The sequence below is a fragment of the Nannospalax galili genome, unplaced genomic scaffold (genome assembly GCF_000622305.1).
Source record: "Nannospalax galili isolate Female #2095 unplaced genomic scaffold, S.galili_v1.0 scaffold657, whole genome shotgun sequence".
Classification (NCBI taxonomy): Eukaryota; Metazoa; Chordata; class Mammalia; order Rodentia; family Spalacidae; genus Nannospalax; species Nannospalax galili.
The window spans coordinates 698,177-718,018 of record NW_008339927.1 but is presented as its reverse complement, the minus strand read 5'-3'; the positions used below and the strand labels follow the sequence as shown (position 1 = coordinate 718,018).

The following is a 19,842-nucleotide window of genomic DNA, read 5'->3' as shown; positions in this document are numbered from 1 at the left end:
ATACTTCATTTATAATTGCATTAAAAATAAGAGATTTAGGAATGCTTAGATACAAGCAGGCAATATGCTCATAAAATAAAAATAATAAAATATTTTAAAAGGAGTGGGTTTGAATTATCTCATGCCCAGGAGATCATAGTATAGATTCCTTTTAAAACTAATTTTATTTGTATTTATATGTATGTGTATGGGGGGAGGGAGGGAGGAGAGAGAATGGTATGTGTGTGGACTGAACTCAGGTCATCAGTTCTGGCAGCAGGTGCCTTTACCCACTGAGCCAACACATGGACTCTGCTTCTTTTTAAAAAAAATATTTATTTATTTATCATTTTTTATGTGTATGAGTGTATTGCCTGCATGTAGGTGAGTGCACCCATGTCATGCAGTGCTGCGAAGGTCAGAAGAGGGCTTCGGATTCCGCTGGAACTGGAGCTAAGGACGGTTCGTAGCCACCATTTGGGCGCTGGGAATCAAACCCAGGTCCTCTGCAAGAGCAGTCAGTGCTCTTAACTGCTGAGCTCGATTCTGCTTCTTGATGTAAAGCAGATGTACGACTGATGCTATATCATGATGAGGTAGCAGTTGCTCTAGGGGAAAGTCATTGAGTACTTGGGATCACTTCATTTTACTCTTTAATCCTTGGCCTCCTCTGTCCCCCAAGTCTCTCTGTGGTGTACATCACAGACTCCCTCGCCCTCCAGCATTTAATTCCTTAACTTTATCTCCCAGAAGAAACACACCATCCATCTGGACAGAAGGTGGAAAGAGCAGTCATAACATTGGAGCCCCAATCCCTTTTCTCAGTTTGGAAGGAATGTTCAATTGGCCCCATCTGTCTGCAAATGGTCCTAGCCATTATGGAAGGATACCCCTTCTACAGACCTTTCCATCTACAGGATCTGTTCCCTATAGGCAAATTTTAGCATAGCAAGCCAACTGCCCATTTTAGAAAGGTCTTTTTACAAGATTGGACTTTGGTTGGCTTGTGGGAACTTGGATTTTATGAGTACTAACCCTTCCCAGAGTGAATCAGATTGGATGTAGGTACTGACACTTTCAAACCAACTGTGGTTTGGACTTACTATCTCTTTCCTTCTAGAAATCTGAAATTTTGATATGTGCCAGACAAAGGCTGATGGTATGAACAGCCCCTTAATTAAACCTTGGACCCCGAGTTTCTAGTAAGCTTCCCAGGCTAGCAACACCTTATACTTCCGTTTTTTAAAATATTTCATGTATTGTCTTTATTTTATGTGTATGAGTGTATTGCCTGCATGTATGTGAGTGGACCCATGTCATATAATGCTGTGGAGGCCAGAACATGGTGTTGGATTCTCCTGGAACTGGAATTAAGGATGGTTCGTAGCCGCCATATGGGTGCTGGGAATCAAACCCGGGTCCTTTGCAAGAGCAGTCAGTGCTCTTAACTGCTGAGCCGTCTCTCCAGCCCCAACACCTTTTGCTTTCAATTTCTTACTTTTTTACCTTTTTTTTTTTTCAGTGCTAGGATGAAGCTCGAGGTCTTAGACATGAGAGCAAGCACTCTGCCACAGAGGGACACCGCCCAACCCCTTCCACATGTCTTTATAATGCATTACTAAGAGATTTTAGCATGACTTTTTGGATACCTCTGGGGGAGAATGCTTATAACTTGTTCCCTTGTACTTCGCTGAGGTGCCTTTTCCCTTGGGTTAGTTCTATAACTTTTGTTGTGATAAAACTGAGTCAGGGGTAAGATTGGATTGTGAGGCCTGGGTCTCTCTTGGGCTCCAGGGTGCCCTCGAGGTCATCTGCCATACATAGGAAGAATTTTGTTATTGTTGTGTCTGGAGTTTCTGTACCATCTGGGAGTACAGACCATTTCTGAATCTCACCCCATGAAACTTACGGAATGCAATTAATCTTTCTTCCTGAGACCCTGAGTGACTTACCTGATGGCTTCAGACATTTCAGATAAAATATCTATAATTATTTTATGAAATTAGTTCTTTGCATGATTTTTAAAAATCCATTTATTTTTAATTTTAGATATGTGAGTATTTTGCATTTAAGTAAGTGTACCCATGTAAAGATCAGATGGTTGTTAGCTGTCATGTGGGTCCTGGGAACTGAAATGGGTCATTTGCAAGAGCACTCAGTGCTCTTAATCATTGAGGCATCTCTCCAGCCCCTGCGTGATTTTTTTAAAGATCACTTAAAAAAGCATTAATGGATTAAAATACAAACCATATTCATGAAAAGCCATCTGTGCTATCTCACTTTGGGAAATTCTAACTGGATTGCGTCACTTAAAGCAGGTGGAATTTTGGATGTTGGTGGTTCTTTTCCTTTTCTGTATATTCGGGGGGGGGGACGGAATAAAGCTCTCACTTTCAAAGAAAGGAACGACTTCAGAAGACAGAAAATTGATAGTGGTAAAAGATAATATATGTCCACAGCATATTTTTGTACCACACAAATTATCACTAAATAACTAAATGAATGTTCTTACATGCATGATAAGCAACTGTATCCTAAAAGCACCTCAGGTATTAGAATATTCACAGAGTAATGCTAAGTTTGATGGGCAACATTTAGATTTTTGGCAACCATCGCTCTTTGTTAACAAATATTAGCCTCTAAATTGTGCATTACCAAGCAAAATAAGGCATTGTTCTTAGTGGAAGGGAGAACTCTTAAGAATTCAAAAAGTATGTTATTTAATTTTCAAATTTCAATGGAATTTATGTCAAGTTTTAAGTTTAATAGAAGAGAGCTGCAGTGTATCTTTGGATGGTTTTTTTTACAGTGAGAGAAATGATTAAATATACTGTGGTTTCTCTCCCCTCCATCTCTATGTCAGCTGCTATGACCTACAAATCTGTTTTATGCTTATAGATAAAAAGCTTTGTTTTAGGGAACTGGTGATGCATTCCCTTTGTTTATTAATGTTTTGGTAAACCACATGTCTTCTTGATAAAGTGATCCTGAATCAGAAAGACCTCTTTGCTGGGTGTCTTACTTCAGTTTACTAGTGTGTTTATTGATTTCCTTTGCTAATAAATGCTCTCTCCCTTGCAATTTAGCTCGGTCCCAGCAACCTCCACCCAGAGGACAAGTTCAAAGTTCTTCTGCCATCAATCTGTCCTGGAGTCCACCTGATTCTCCCAATGCCCATTGGCTTACCTACACTCTATTCAGGGACGGTCCTGAAATCTACACAACTGAAGATCAGCATCCCTACAGTGAGTTTAAGGGTTTGGTGATGAAGGGATCCAGTATTCTGAGAAGCGATAGATGAGTCTAGGTTTTTGACATTGAGGATGAATGTGGATTCCTCTGTTAAGCAAAGGACATATCATGCAGAGAGAGAATTACACATCTTACTAGGAATCAAAGAAACGTAATGAAAATAAGATGCATATTGTTTGGTAATGTGATTATCAGATTCCTTGGGATGAAGGCAGGGCATCATCCCCTGTGGATGAAGATGACGGGAAGCTGCAGGACTCACACTTTGGGTGCCTGTATCATTCGATCTTTCATGTGCCTAAAATTGTGAAGATATATGAAATATCTTCAATTTTTGTATGTTGCTGGACTCATCATTCGTATTATAGAGAGTTTATCAAAAAAAAAGTTATAAATGGACGTGAACTCCTGAGGCGTCCATTTGTATATGGCTCGTAATATTAAAATATTGAAAATTATTCAGACATTAAACAGTGTTACAGTTGTGGTATCAGCATAGCACAATCATTCCTAATATACTGTTAAATAAATGATAGCCTATGAAACACTACATATATTTGTTTATAAATCAACGAAGGAAACTCATTGATAGCATTTGCGTTAAGATAATTAAAAGGTATCAAAATGTGGAAAGTATTATATTGAATTTATACATGCTGATAGAATTATAACAACAGATTTGGAGTTTTCTCTGCATATAGATACTACAGAAACGTAGCAAGTGTTTCTGTTCTATATTCAACTGTGTTTTTGAGGCAGTGTCACTTGTCCCAGATTAGACTTTAAATCCCTCTGTCATGGTTGGCCTTCCTGCCTCTCTCTCCCTCTAGTTCTGAGCTTACAAAACTACAATGCTAGGCCCTGCTCACCTTTTTAAATTCCTAGTTAGGACAGAGTTTTAAATTCTGAAATCATGATGCTAATGCTGAAACATGTCATAGAAATCCTTAACTTCCTACGGCCTTCTGCCTCCTTCACAAGGATGCCGCACAGCATCAATTTAAACTGAAAGAGAAAGGGTACACACAAACCAAGAAGGCAGTCTTTGCATCAGTAACTTTTATGAAGTTATTAAGTGAGCTTGCTGATGGCAAATTATTGGAAATCTACTGTCTTTAAAAAATTTACTCCACTGCGTTAGACACAGTCCAGAAACACGTAGTGAAGTGATAAAAAATTTCAGGTGCTCACATCTCTGCCTGCTTCTCTCACTAGTCCTGTTTACTTACCAACTAGCTTAGAAAACTCTTTAGGTAACCTTAGAACACTGACCCCAGCTGGGTTCCATTGCATTTTGTTCAATGCTCAAATCTCCACATTCTTTTTGTTTAAACTTTCTGTGTTATTCATTATTATTCTGTGTGAATTCATGTATACCATGGCATGTGTGTGGAGGTAAAAGGACAATTTTTGTCTAGTTTTCTCTTTTTCCATGGTGGTTTCCTGCTATGGAACTAGCTCTCTGCCCTGTTCAGAAAGGGCTTTGACCTGCTGAGTCATCTCCAGCACCTCCAAATTCTTACATAACATGCATAACCAAGTTTTTTTTTAAGTGTGCAAATCTATGTTAAGAGGCTGAGTTTCTACAATTTTCCTTAACAAGGAGGCAGAAATACCTTGTGAAGCACATTAGCTGACCTCTGAACTCCTACGTAGACAATAGTACATTATATTTAGTACATTAGTAGATTACAGTTTGAGTCTGTTCATGGCCTGCATCTAGTTTATTGTGTCCTCTACTTTCTCTTAACTCCAAATATCCATTCTGTGTGTTAAGTCTTTGAAGTTAATGGGAATTCTGAACTTCACGATATCGATTGGGAAGGGAAGTGAACATCTGTCTACATCTGCCATGTTGGCAAAGAGTCCAGAAAACCTGCTACTAAAATGTTTAGCTTCTTCCAAAAGTCAGCGTGATCCAGGTGTTCTGAAACTTAAACTTTTGTGGTAGAGGAAGAGAGACGTTATAAAAATATTGAAAATGGTTTCTAAATTGACAGGACCACTGGTTGAATTATTTCAGAAGCTGCAACCACACTGGTCCTGTTTTCCAAAGAGCTCTGAAGCAAAGTTGGAACTGTGGTGCCATTCGGTCCTAGTTCCCAGCAGTAGAACACTGTGATTCATCCTATAGACGTGTGGATAGAATTATAACAGTGTGTCTCTGTTTCTGATTGTACTAATACGGAATCCAAATAATGGCTTCTTGCGTAATAAATATGTATTCACTCACTAATCAGACATTTATATAATCCTATTAAATAGGGTATTATTTCCTAAAACCGTATTTTTCATTAAAAACACCACATCTGGCATCTCTCAGCAATCACTGTAATTAATGATGTGAAAATGATCTGCGGGATGGCATTTAGACAGTGAGAAGAATGGGTGAGCACTGTCGGGCTTTGTGTGGTCGTAATAATACCCTTCTGCTTATTACTCCCGTTCCAGTGCCTGGCTGGCATGAGTAATAAGAAAAGGAAACACTGTTTCTATTCAGCTGAATGAACAAAAATCTGTGGGTCAAATAAAGGCAGTTGGAATTATAGGTGGAGAATCATTGAACTTTTCAAAGAAAATTAATAGTGTTGTCTTCTAAGCAAGTTTGATTATTTCGTTGGGACTGTTATAGAATTCTTTCTTGGAACAGAAACTTTCCCTGGCTGGCCTGTTATCTTGCCAGATGCTCTAGGAGAATATTTTTCTAGGATTGTGATACAATTATGTGTTCTCGTATTTAAAGCTTTCTCATTGTTTTCCGCAGAGCACACTCATACGGCGGCATCATTTTAAAGTTTTTCCATGAATGCGATAAATAAATTATGGTATATTAAGTCATCCCCTAAATAAAGTGCTGCTGATTCATAGCCACACATACTGTCACATGCAGAAGAGTGTGGGGCCCAAAGAGCACTTTGTCTGATATTTTATTTTTGACTGATTGATTTCCCTTTGTACATGTGTGCAGTGTGTATGTGTATATGTATGTTTTCATGTGTATGTGAGTGAATGCTCACGTGTGTACATGCATGTGGAGGCCTCATACACCCTCTTTTTCATCTTACTCGTTGAGGCAGGATTTTGCAACCAAACCCAGAGCTCATCAGTGTGACTGTTCTCTCTAGGCAGCTTGCTCTGGTGATCACCTGTCTCAGCCATCTGAGGCTTGATTTCAGGTAAGCTGGACAGCATTTACAGGGGCTCTGGAGATTTGAGTTCTGGTCCTCATGCTTGCTTGGTAAGCACTGAGCCATTTCCATAGCCCTCAAGGTAGCACTTTACTCAGCACCTAGTGACATCTTGCTGCAGCTGCTACCTGTCACGTTATGTCTCACCATGTTCTTAGCTAATGTTTCATGTTTAGGAAGTGCTCAGTAAGTAGTGTCTGTTTTTCCATCTGCCTGTCTGTCTACCTGTGTGTGTGTGTATGTGTGTGTGTGTGTGTGTGTGTGTGTGTGTACAATGCTTATAAGAAATTATATATGTTTGATTTTTGAAACAAAGGCATATCAGACATAGTAGATGAATGGATTCCAGAAATCATCTTCCTTGCTGATAAAATCCATATGCGACTCAAAGACATACAGGTTAGGTTTGAGAATGTTGATCATTGGTAGCATGCTTGTCTAGCATACAGGAGGCCCTGGATGCAAGCCCCAGGACCACACACTCACACCACACACACACACACACACACACACACACACACACTTACTTGACTATGGGCCTAGATAGACGGCTCAGTGCCTCAGAGTGTCCTGCTTTTGCAGAGGACCCAAATTCTGTTCCCAGTACTCATAGTGAACAGCTCATAATGGCCTGTAATTCCAGGTCTGGGGAGTGGATGCCCTCTTTTGGCTTCTGGACTCTGCAGGCAAATGCACTTACATGACATACCACCACACAGCACACAAAAATGCATATGATTGCTTTTTGGTTTAAAAATGAACCAAAGTCATGATAGTGGAGATCCCTGCATTCCCATGTTTTTCCTGCATTATTGACAATCAGCATGCCATAGAATCCACCTGAGTGCCCGTTACAGGACGCTTGAATGAAGAACACGAGGCATGCACAGGGGAGTGTTATTTATTCCCGAGAAGAAGGAACTTGTGCCATTTGGAGGAAAATGGGTAAAAGTGAGATTATATTAAGTAAGATAAGTCTAACTCAGAAAAATACTATGTTTCCTCTCTTAAGTGAGATGCAGACTTTTTTTTAAAGACATGAAGGTGGAAGAAAAGTCTGAGAACAGACCAGAACAGGGGAAAAAGAACGGAAGGACCAGAGGGAAATGGGCACACGGAATATGACCACATGATTGCATCATGGATGAAAATGTCACACAATAACCCAGTATTTTGTACTGTCGATATATGCTAGTAAAAAGGCCAGATTAGAGACCATACCCATGTTCTTCAAGGAGACAGTGTAGACGACAAAAGATCCACTAGGCTGCTCTAAGCATGCTTGTATCTCCTCAACCCTGGCTGGAAACATCAAGATGGGAGGGACAGCTCTCCTACGGGAGGGAGAGGATAGCACAGCAAAGGTACAGGGTGTGCATTAAATGTGAACCTGGGTTCAGCTAGGATTATTGATGGAGCACGAGGTAGGTTGTGGGTGGGGAAAAACAGTATGTGTGGTAACAAGGTGGTTTAGAACCCTTCAAATGTTCAGAGTAAGGGGTGGCATGGGATGAGTTGAACAGATACTGTTTTGTAGGGAGAGCAACTCCCACGGGAGGATTGTCTATTAAAATCACAGAGGGATACAAAAACATGGCACCTTCACAAGAACATGAGAGCTGGCACAGAGTTTGGGGCTGTTGCACTGAAGGAAGTGCTACAAGCCAGGGAGGTAACGTTAAAAATCCCAAATTCCTGCAGAGGAAAGGAGCTTCCCAGCTTCCCTGGAAGTACAAGAGTTTGGGATGAGTCCTCAGATGTTTAAACACAGAGTAAATGACAGACAAAAATCCTTATCTTGCAGTAAGCAACCATCTTGATAGAAGTGCTTTTTAATCAATCATTTTTGTTATAATTAATGGGTATTCTATTCATGCCCTTTTAAATTCTTTAACTCAGCTCAGTTGTATACCCCATCCTGATTTTAGTTTTACTCCAATTTCTTATCAATTAAGACGATGATTGTGCATTCTCATCTTTAAGATAAGAAGGCTTTTTTGAAGGGTACAATGATCTGGCCAGTACATGGCAGACGGGGGCCTCCTTGTGCGTCCCAGGGCTCGCAGCTTCTCCCGAAGCACTGCAGAGAAGCGGCCCCCATGGGACTTTGTCATCACAGAGCCTCAGCAAAGTTTTCTTCCATCCACCTAGCCTTGGCAGCACCCTTATAGACGAAATCTGGACCTCAGCCCTAAGAGCTTGTCTGAATACGTTTCCTTCCCGCCACCAAAGGGTAGCCATGTCTCCCTGTCTCCCCTGCATTCATTCTGTGGAGCTTTTGAACCCTTAGTGAAGCGCATGGGTTACTCACACAGTGTCTGTTCTCAGGAAGAATCTGCATCTATGCACGTAACAGAATGATCACATCACGCACACTCGGACCCCCACTCGCCTTGTCAGATCCTTCAACCCCATCCCTTAACTGCCGTGACTGGTGGCATTTAGTGGAGGGGTGGCCTCCCTCTGGGCCTTTGCAGACCTCCTTCAGGGGATGTTGGCTTGTTGAAGTCTAGCTGACCAGTTTCATTCCTCAGTATTTAGATGGCACTGCTCAGAGATGAAGCTGGTCAATACACGATATTCTCAGCTTGGTCAGATCTCATGAACAACGCCTCTAGTCTCCTCTAAATTCCTATTTCTTAGAACATTCTTAATTTTCCCTCCTATATCCTATGTCCAACCTCTGACCCTTCCAGAAGCTAAAGGGTCACCTAGTCCCAACCAACAAAGGTCCCATAGGAGGTCCACTATCTCTCAATACAGCATCCTTCCTATTTGGGAAAACAAGAAACTGTGAATTAAAATTAGACTCTGAATATCTTACTCCATGGGCATGTAAATGCACCGAAACCTGCATTGCTGGAAGAAGCCTCACTCCTCCTCACACAATCCCAGAAGGAAGCAGGCAGCAGCTGCTTTGATTTGGCTTGGTTTCCCAGTCCCGAGGCAAGCTTCCGCCACGTGAGAGAACAGAGTTCCGGTGCACAGCTGGTTATGCCGCCACCTACCTCATGTCTTAACCTCTTCACCGAAGCCCTTCACGCATATAATTTCTGGCTACCTAGAACTTCTTTTGAATAATTTCTTTATTGCAGTTGACAAATGTTTCCAAGATTTAACAGTTAAATACAATAGGCACTTGCAGTCCTATGCAATTTTATTTTTTGGTCTTTATGAGACAGGGTCTGCCTGTAGCCTCAGCTGGCCTGGAACTCTCTATGTAGACCAGGCTGGCCTCAGACTCACAGAGATTCACTTGTCTCTGCCTCCCGAGCTCTGGGAATAAAGGCATGCACCATGCACCACTACACCTGACTTAATTTTATGTGTATGAATGTATTACCTGAATGTCGTACAGTGCCTGCAGAGGTCAGAAGAGGTTATTGGACCCCCTGAAACTGAAAGGGATGGCTGCTAGCCACCATGTCATTGCTGGGAACTGAATCTGGGTCCTCTGCAAGAACAGCCAGTGCGCTTAAGTGCTGAGCCATCTCTCTAGTTCCCCTATGCAAAAAAAGAGTTGGAAGAAAATGAGGAACGGTTCCAGTCACGGTACTGACCGAGAGACACCCTCTGTTTGGTGATAGTTTGCAGAGAACTGGACTTAGAGCATCAGCCTTCAGCAGGCAGAGCAGTCTAGAGAAAGCGATCTCTGTCTCAGTGACTGCGGGAATGTTGTGGTTCTTCTGTTAGAGAAAGTCTGTAAGCACGAAATAATTACAGAAACAGACTTCTAAGTATCCTTGACTATAATCAACATTTTTAGAAAACAATATGCTGTGTAATAAAAGCAGCCAGTATCTGCCTGAATATTTTCCTTGTAAATATATGAAGTATGTTCTTATCCAAAGAGTTCATTGAAACACATTACAAAGTTACATAGCTTAAGAGGAAGGGAATTAGAAACGATTCCTGAGCAGTCTGTGAACTTAATTGTGTTCTTGTTCGCCTTTTCATTTCAGATAGTCAGTACTTCTCAGGCTCTGGCCTGTCACCTTGTCCATCTTATACCTACGCCATTGAGACCACCAGTGTGCATGGTCCAGCAAAGAGTACTGCTGTCATAGACAAGATGAAGTCAGGGGTCCCAGAAGCACTCTTCAACTTGACTCATGTCTTTCCTGTTAGCTCTCACTCTGTGACACTGACCTGGAGTGAGGTCTCTGATCACTCTGATCCTGTTTTATCCTGCACACCTTTGGACAGCATTGAGCCCTGTGCTCCCTTTGAAGGTCAGGAAACCTTAGCCACCATATGGAACCTGGTCCCATGCACCCAGTACTCCTTTTCTGTGCAGGCATGTACTAGTGGGGGCTGTTTACACAGTTTGCCCAGTACAGTAACCACAGCCCAGGCACCTCCCCAAAGGCTGAGTCCACCTGTGATACAGAAAATCAGTTCCACAGAACTTCATTTAGCATGGTCTCTACCAGTGGAAGTGAATGGTAAGAATTCAAGACCCAGATGTCTCTCTCTCCTGCAGAATTCCAACCAGTGGGGATTATATAGCAACACTAGGAAATCTATTTGTTTATATTGATGTACAGTATTATAATTGAGAAATAGTTTCTAAAGACCTAAGAGTCTATTGCTCCTGGTTAGTGAAGGAGGGTATGTCTTCTAATCTAGTAACAAATTCCATTCAATTAAGTTGCCTTCTAAAAGGCTAATATTATCTTTGCTCTTAATGACATCTGCCATAACACAAATGATGTTTATAATTGAATGTTATCTTATGAAATGCATTATGTTTGACTGTGTCATAAGTTAGGGCACCAATAAGCAGTGAATTTTCTCTTTTGTACAAAGAAAGTATATAAAATAATACAAAAATATGTATATAGGCTAGCTGACTCCATTAAGTTAATTTTTATGTTCCTAAAGTTGAACCCTGGGGTACATAGGCCAGGCACACATTCTTAGATTTTTAATAATTTATATCATACAGCTATTATGGCAAAAACTTGAGACTTTTTTGTTGCTTGGTAAAACGGGGTAGAATTTAACTACACTGTTTATGCATACATGGTTTAGGTTAAACATGTAATTAAAATCCCCAAATTTGAGGATATGCAAACTGGAAAGTACAATGTATAGATATGCAAAAGAACTGGCCATCCTTAGCAGAAATTATGAGCACCTATCCTGAAAATGTTTGCGTTCACCTATGACAGATTATAAAAACAGTACATTTGTCCTTTGCTTCTTTTGATTTCTTTTCCCTCCACAGAAGTGTGCCTTTCATTATAGTTCAGAATCTTTTTATCTAACAGTTTGTTGCCTGTCATATACACCCATCAACTAGATTACTAAGTTGCTACTTTAAGATGACTTTAAGTATGAACATGGGGCTGGAGAGATGGCTCAGTGGTTCAGAGCACTGGCTGAGGACAGGGTTCGGTCCCCAGCACCCACATGGCAGCTAACAATCTGTAACTCCAGTTTCAGGGATCTAATGCCCTCTTCTGACCTCCATGGGCATTGCACGACACAGATGCATTTGTATACATTCAAGCAATACACTCATACACATCAAATAAAAATAATGAATAAAACACATTTTTAAAAGAATGAACGCATGATCTAGTTAGAATACCAAAAAGCCAGCAGTCTTTAAATGACCAGTACTCCCCCACCCCCAAAAATAGCCCCTTTGACTCAATCACTTCAATTTACTATTTGTGTTCTAGGCATAATTGTCCGATATGAATTATACATGAAAAGATTGGAATCTACTGAAGAAGGTCCAGTGTTTGAGAGTAGTGGCTGGCTCAGCCCTCAGCCCTCTTCAGGATCAGCCAATGACAATGCACTACAACCTCCCCAAACCACTGCATCCATCACTGACTTGGAGCCATACACAGAGTACCAGTTTAGGTTGTTAGTTGTGAAAATGGCTGGCAGTGTGTCTTCTGCCTGGATCTCCGGATGGACAGGAGAATCAGGTACAGATCAGTGCTTTGAATTCAAATTCTAAAATCCCTCGATGAATGTGCTACCTGAAATTAAGATAATGGTGCTAAGACAGTGCCTTCTGGAAGCCACAAATGATAAATTTACGTGGGCCAATGGAAAAACTAATAATGGGGTAGTCATGAATGATTCAGGACCACGGTCTCATTTCCTGTTGCTGTGATAAAAATACTCTGACAGTATTAGTGGAACTATTACACTGGTGGGCTTGCCAGGCCAATACTTGTTGTGATTCACAGGATTCATAGCTGGGTAAGGTTCTTGCTAAATTTTCCCTCCAGATACCTTGCATAACACCTTAGTGCTCAGAAAGCTAGACAGTAGAGATGAGGCTCTGAGGTCAGCACCAGCCGGATTTCTCCCCGTTTGCTGTACAGCACATGTATGCGGTGTCTTCAGCAATAGGGTCTTACCATGAGGAACTATTGGAAACTGATTGCTACTGGGAAGGGGAAATTCAGTCTTGTTTAAGGGTGGGACTCTTGGTAGAGTGAACAGGCTCTAGTGGATGAACCCACACCGAAGGCCATTTGGAGACACAACCCTGACTCTATAGTCCTTAATGTATTTATAGATTAGAGTACAGGGATTATGATGGGAGTTAGTGAGCAAGTGCAGATGCAAGAGAGTTCTAAATATGATCAAAATATATGAAATTCACTCGAATTCAACAAAAAGGGGGAAAACAGTAATAAAGCCACAACTTAATTCAGATATTTAAAAATACTCTGACAGAAGCAGCTCAGGGGAGAAAGGGTTTATTTAGTGCACCATTCCAGGTACTGTCCATCAGAGCGGGGAGCCACAGCAGGAGGAGACAGAGAAGTGGTCACATCATGTTGGCAGTCAGAATACAAGAGCAGTACTTGCATGTGCACTAGTCCACAGCTGCCCCTTTCCTTCCCCTTCAGCTCAGGGCCCAGTGACAAAACCAGCCATTGGTGAATCTGTGAGATTGAAGGCAATCTGGTCTACTGGGGAGTTCCAGGCCAGCTGTGACTATAGGGAGACCCTGTCTCAAAAAGCCAAAACAATAATAACCATTGCAGTCACAAAATATGTGTGCTAAGTTTTAGGAGGGAGAAATAAATGCTTTTGCTATTAATTTATTGTAGGGAGAAGGGTTAGCTCTAGGCCTACATCTTGGGGTATACTTCCTCAAAATAGGTGATTTCCAGCCCCAAAATGGGGTGACCACAAGTCTTACCTTGCCCATTACTTACAGTTAGTGAGTGTTTCCAGTTTACAATTGTTTCGTATTTTTTTCTCTTTGTGAAACAAATAACTTAGATAGCAAATTTTCCACAATGATCTAAACCAAACCATCAAATGCATTATATGAAATACTCAAATCAATAATATATTTTTAAAACATCTCTAGCCCCATGTGTTCTAATAAGCAATTGACATTACGGTGTGGAAGGAGAGCCAAAAGTTTAGTGTTCTTGCAATGTCTTCATGACAGCAAATAATTTATTTGCAATCTTTATTACATTAAGCATATTTCAAATTTCATGAGCATTTCAGAAAACATTCGCTATGCATTGAATCTACAGAAACCAAAGAAACCTAAATCCTGATCTAAATTTGACCTTTTAGAACTATGAAGAATGAAGGTGGCTTTAGGTGGCTGTCTAAGAGACTCATCATGAATAAAGTGTGCATCCTGTTTGGGCATCTCTTGATAGCAGCAATCTTGGACAAATAACAGTGCCTTGATCACACAGATGTTGAGGCACAGAGTTTTGGAACAGGAAAATCAAGTTCAGAGACTAAAAGAAACAGATGAAGCTGCAACCATGGGTCGCTGGCCAGGCGTAGTGCATTGAGGCCCTTTGATAGCATACCTTCAGTTAACGCATTTTAATTCCATTTTTAAAATCTCAAGAATGGTAGGGGTTGGGGGGAGGATAGTATGGAGTGTCTGTGCCTGAATATTCCAGCAAAAATTTACCAAAAACTGTGAGTTTCTTTGGGAATTTTTAGGACACTTTAGAAATTACTGCTTTCTGGTCTTTCATTGGTCTGCCTCAATGAAATGCTTCTTTATATGAAAAATCCAGTGTATTACCTCCAATCATTCTGAACCTTGGGGACAAAGACAAATTTATTGTGTTTCTGTAATTTCTTTCAAACATTTATACCCTTGGTTTTCGACCCCATTACTTAATAATCATCTTAATCAACACAAACACATTCTTAATGTCTCTCACTGAACCTGGAGCTAGGCTGTAGTCTGCAAGCCCCAGTGATCCTACTGTCTCCACCAGCCACAACACTGAGATCACAGGTCCACAGGAGGTCATGCTCAGGCTTCCATGCACACGCTGGGATCTGAACTCAGGTCCTCTTGATTACATACCTCTCTAATGCCCAGTCAAGTATTATTTTGTAAATGAAAAATATCTCACTTGATAATATTGAGATGGAGAACATCCTTGGGGTGACATTTGAAAGTGAACCTTTCATAATATACCGGTATACTCTTCAATCTTTAAAATTCAGAATAATTTACAAAGAACATTGTCTTTCAGAAACCAGAATATATAAGTTGAAAATTTGTAGGGACAGCATCACGGTTTTGATGATCTCTTTTCTTTGATAACGCCTGTCTTCATGTTCCGTCCTTCAGTCCGCCCACTGTCATCGTGCTCACTCAGTGTCTCCTGGGAGAAGTCAGGAGAGGATGTTACAAGAGGAGACATTGTAGGCTATCACATCAATATGGTTTCTGAGCAATCACCCCAGCAAGATATTCCCAGGATGTTTTCAAAGGTATTTTTATTTTCAACTAATTTCCTTTCAGAATTGCAGTTTCATTTGACATTTTCTGAATTTACAGAATTTTTGTAACAGAACTCCCCCATCTCGTCATTAAATGAAGCATCTAGTTAGCACAGTATCAGATGTTCGAGGTCCTCTCTGTATATGTAACCCACTAATTTTTCTAAGGTAAGAACGTACCAAAACAAAACAGATGTAATTTTATTTCATAAGACCTGATGTTTCCACTTACTCCTAAATATTTTGTAAGCAGTTAACTTTCAGTAGCTATGTACTCCATAATCTGAAAATATTATCTGAACATATAATAGTGTATTTAACAAGTCCACAATCTGTCGATATTTATATTGTATTCATTTGAGTATAAAAATGACTTTGACAAGAGCATTTTATATGCATATTTTGTACATAACTCAATTCCTTAGTAAATGTCATGATTATATGCATATTTTGTATATAACTCAGTTCCTTCCTAAATGTCATGAAAAAAGTTTATATATAACAGTGCATAAGAAAACGTTTAACAAACTGTGAATATGGGCTGGGATGCGACTCAACTGGCAAAGTGCTTGCCTAGCATGCATGACGCCCTGGGTTTGGGTACCAGCAGCGTGTCCCAGCTCTTAGACGGCAAAGGCTGTGAGATTAGGTCAAAGCCATCCTTGGCTACATTGTGAGTTTGAGGTCATACCTTGTTTCAAAAACTGTATATGAATAATTCAGCTGAAGCCATGAACACAGCGAATATGCTCCAGGTTGTAGATGTTATGTCCACATCCTGCCATCTCATAATGTATGCTCCAGTAGAGATAACGGTAATAGTTAACAGTCCTTGATGTTTCACTGTGTCCAAGAATTAGCTCATTGGATGTGCACACAAACCCAGAAGATGGAAGGTTCTAATTTTCTCCTGTTTAGAGATGAAGGTGACTTCCTTGCTAGCCCATGTTATAATTATGGGAATGGTCAAAGACAGAGGCTGCTGGTGTCAATCTCGTGTGCGTCATCCTGCTCTCTTGGACGTTCTGAGGGACATACTCTTTGATGAGTACTAACAGGAGATACAAAGATCTCCTAGGTCATGTCCACTCACAGGGTCTGTGCACTTTTTCTTTCCCAGTTTACCCACTTCCTGATCTTTCAGTCATCTTTCATCTTTGTGACCAACACAGCCAAGTTCCTGCCTCACAGTCTACATGTCTTTTACATTTGGTGTTTCTCATCCACGTATAATGGATGAGCAGGTTTACTGCCTCAAGTTCTGTCCTCTGAGAAGATTTGTCATGACTGCTGTGTTTCTGAGGACCAGGAGTCAAAGCTATGGAGCAGTAATCGCTCATATTCCCCTTGCAGCCCTTTTCCAACACAACCCATCTGTGAACTCAGCCATGGTGTTTTTCTTTCTTTCTAATCAACTGGGAACTCACAAGGGTCTGTGTATTAGTTACTTTTCTGTTGCTGCGATAGAAACACTGACCAAAGCAACTTATAGAAGGGAGAATTTTTTTTTTTTTTGAGCTTACAGTTCCAAAGGGGCAAGAGTCCATCATGGCAGAGAGGCTCAGCGGCAGAGGGGGCTGGAGCAGGCAAGGCTTAAGAACTCCTAAGCCCTCCCCAGTGACATGCTTCCTCCAGCAAGGCACACCTTTTAAGATCTCCCAAAACTGGGGACAAACTGTTCAAATACTTGGAATCTATGGGAGACATTTTCATTCAAACCACCAGTCTGTGTAACATGTTTGGGTTGTTTCGTGTAACATGTTTTGTGCTCAAATCTTAGATAGCTTCCATCATAAGATGAGTTCCAGTTGAGCAGGCACCTGACCTTAAGATTTGCTGTGTCTGAAAGAATACAGCTCACGAGAAGTATTTCCCACTGCATGTCCATTGGAGCCTCCATTGTTAGATGCCCTGCTGTGATGGGAACCCAGAAGCATGCTGAGAGGGTTTAGCAGGTAGCGTAGGAGTTCCATTACTTCATCAGCCTTTGCTCGGCACCCTGTAACCCTTGTGATTCCTTTTCAATATGTATCTTATATTTCTTGCCATTATTACTTCTAAGACCCGAGGATGAATTGGGTTTAATGACCCAAACATTGGCTTATACCAAAACCTGGATCTAGTTCTGCTCTGAGATGTGTGAAACGAGGCAAAATTTGATGTTGATGTGTTGATGAGGTCAGATATTCCTGTTGAGGAATATCCCCTTCAGACATGAATTTGTTCATCAGACATTGCGATTCCCACTTAATGTAGGCGATGCAAAGTAAAAATCGTTTTTCCTTTACTTAGATGTGTTAGAGTGTCACAGACAACTTGTCCTGATAAGACCCCAGCTGATGCAGTAGATCTTTTGATCTTCCAAAAGTTAAGTGTCCCATTCTCTGGGGAACATGTTTTACTAAAACCACTCCATACTTGTTGCTCCTTGAGTATATGATCCATTCAACACGACATTATTGATACAAAAACGGTACCCTCAAGAAGGCTTTTCTAATTGGTCTTAAATTGCTGATTATAAATTTAATATTTTCTTTCTTTTAATGTACAGATGACATTTGACACAAATCATCTGATTATATCATTCTTAAAATTAATACTTCCCCAAAATTATCTTAATAATTGTATCACTAGTGGAAGTCTGAAAATTGGACAATGCCAGCAATACTGTGGGCCTGCCTGTGAGGAAGTCCTCCAGCCAACCAGCTGGGGTGATCCACTTGAGCATGCCACTTTGTGTTTAGACGTCTTCCTAGGACTGTTGTTCCTGGTACCCACTGTCGTAGTTCAGTTTCCCCAAGAAACACCTCTGAGGGAGAAAACTTGAAGGCAGGAGGCATATAAGGTATGAGACGCAGCACTGGGGAGATTGAGCAGCCGAGCCGAGTTATAATGCTGTAATGGAAAGGCCTTAGCTGATCTCAGGGACAGTTCTAGAACCAGAATCACCTCCAAAGTCTCCCCAGATGGGTGGAGAGCCCAGGCCCATCTCCCATCACACTAGCTCTACCATAAAAAAATGACCATAAACCGAGTAGGTTAAAATAAGACAGATGTTAATTCTCTCGTGTTCTAAGACTGAAACTAGGCTGCCGGGAGGGCCATGCCCTTCCCATGCCCTAGAGAAGCCACTGCCAGTCTCTTCCAGCTGCCACCAGACGCTTGGTGATGCTCCTCGGCTTCTGCCAATGGGTCTCCCCTCTCTACTTTGTCAACTTGCTTTGCCTTTGTGCCCTCTGTCTCTGGGCACCCCTTCACGCCTCCTCTGAAGGCACCAGTTGTTGGATTTAAGGCTAACCCAAAATACAAGATGTGTTAGCTACTTAAACCTGCAAAAATCTCATTTCTAAAAGGTGAAATTCTGAAGTTCTGGGTAGGTATGCATTTTGGGGAGACACTCTTCAATTCATTACTAATAGATTTGCTTTTTGTTTTCACAGCCATTTGGTGGAAAGAGCACATTTACACAACACGGAATTCTAATTTCATACTGAACAAAGAAAAGAGTCAATAATAAATATTTGATACTTTATTGTACTTTTCCATCCATCTGCACATGACTCTTTTTCAGCTAGTGTGCTAAAAGCAGCGAGTGTAGCCATGTGTCTTTTACTTAGAACATTTACAAATCTGGTGTAACATGAGAGCTAAGGTAAATTTACAAATGTGAATGGTGTTTGATCTTTATTCCTTTCATTTCATTCCACACATTTATCTTTGGTGTTCTGTTTTGTGGTTGTTTTCAGTCTGTTCTTGTATTTTTTTAGTTTATATAGTTTTAAAGTCAGTCCCTAGTTAAACATTCTCCCCCAAATTTTATTGTACTTTTGCATAGAAAATATTTAAAGTTGTTTCAAATGTTACTATTCCGTGTTTGTGACTATTTTTGAGGTATCATCACATATGAATGTATCAAGTTGTATCAGTTCATGAGAGAGATATACTCTGAGAAATTTGTTAGAATTTGTTGTTGTGCAAATGTCATAGAGTGTACATACACATGCCTATGAGGCATGTCCATGACTACACAGTCTTGATGAAATCAAAAAAAACAATACACATGGACTACATGTTCCAGGCTTAAACATGGTAAGCATGCTCCTGATTCAGTTCAGCACACTTTTTTAGCAAACTGGGTTTTTGTTTTTGTTTTTGTTTTTTTTTTGTAAGTATAAAGACTAGGTGCTAATTACAAAGCATACAGTAAATACATCAACCAGTGTCGTAGTCTTGCTTTATCATTACCAATTTTTCTGTACTGCCCACAATTGTAAGTACTATAGGTTTTCTATCAGTGTAGTACAATATTTTGTTTTTACATCATCGTCACCACAAACAGATGATATTTTCCCTGTGGTACTCACTAGCTATGACATCACTGAGTAGTAGAAAATGTTCAGTTGCTGCAATCATGAAGGACCACAGTCATATCTGCAGTCTGGTCCATTACTGTACTAAACCATCACTGTTTGATACATGAGTACATGTCAGTAGCCCTAAGAAAAATCATTTCATGTTCATGATTGGTGCTGTGCTTTTTGGTTCTGTGATTTTTTTTTTCTTCCTAAATATAATTTGCATCCACAGCCTAAGCAAATTTACATGGTTGCTTGTGATTGGTTCCAGGGACGAACTCTTCATGCCGATTGTTTACTTTTTTATGATG

At 40.6% G+C, this 19,842-nt stretch overlaps 1 protein-coding gene across 1 annotated transcript in view; it reads left to right on the top strand.

Moving 5' to 3' along the window:
- Positions 1 to 19,842, top strand: part of Ush2a (usherin) — an 828,188-nt gene that overhangs the window by 208,428 nt on the left and 599,918 nt on the right. Inside the window, 4 exon segments of the mRNA XM_008834819.2 lie at positions 3,066 to 3,228; positions 10,386 to 10,864; positions 12,110 to 12,364; positions 14,998 to 15,167. Coding sequence (XP_008833041.1) covers positions 3,066 to 3,228; positions 10,386 to 10,864; positions 12,110 to 12,364; positions 14,998 to 15,167 — 1,067 coding nt within the window.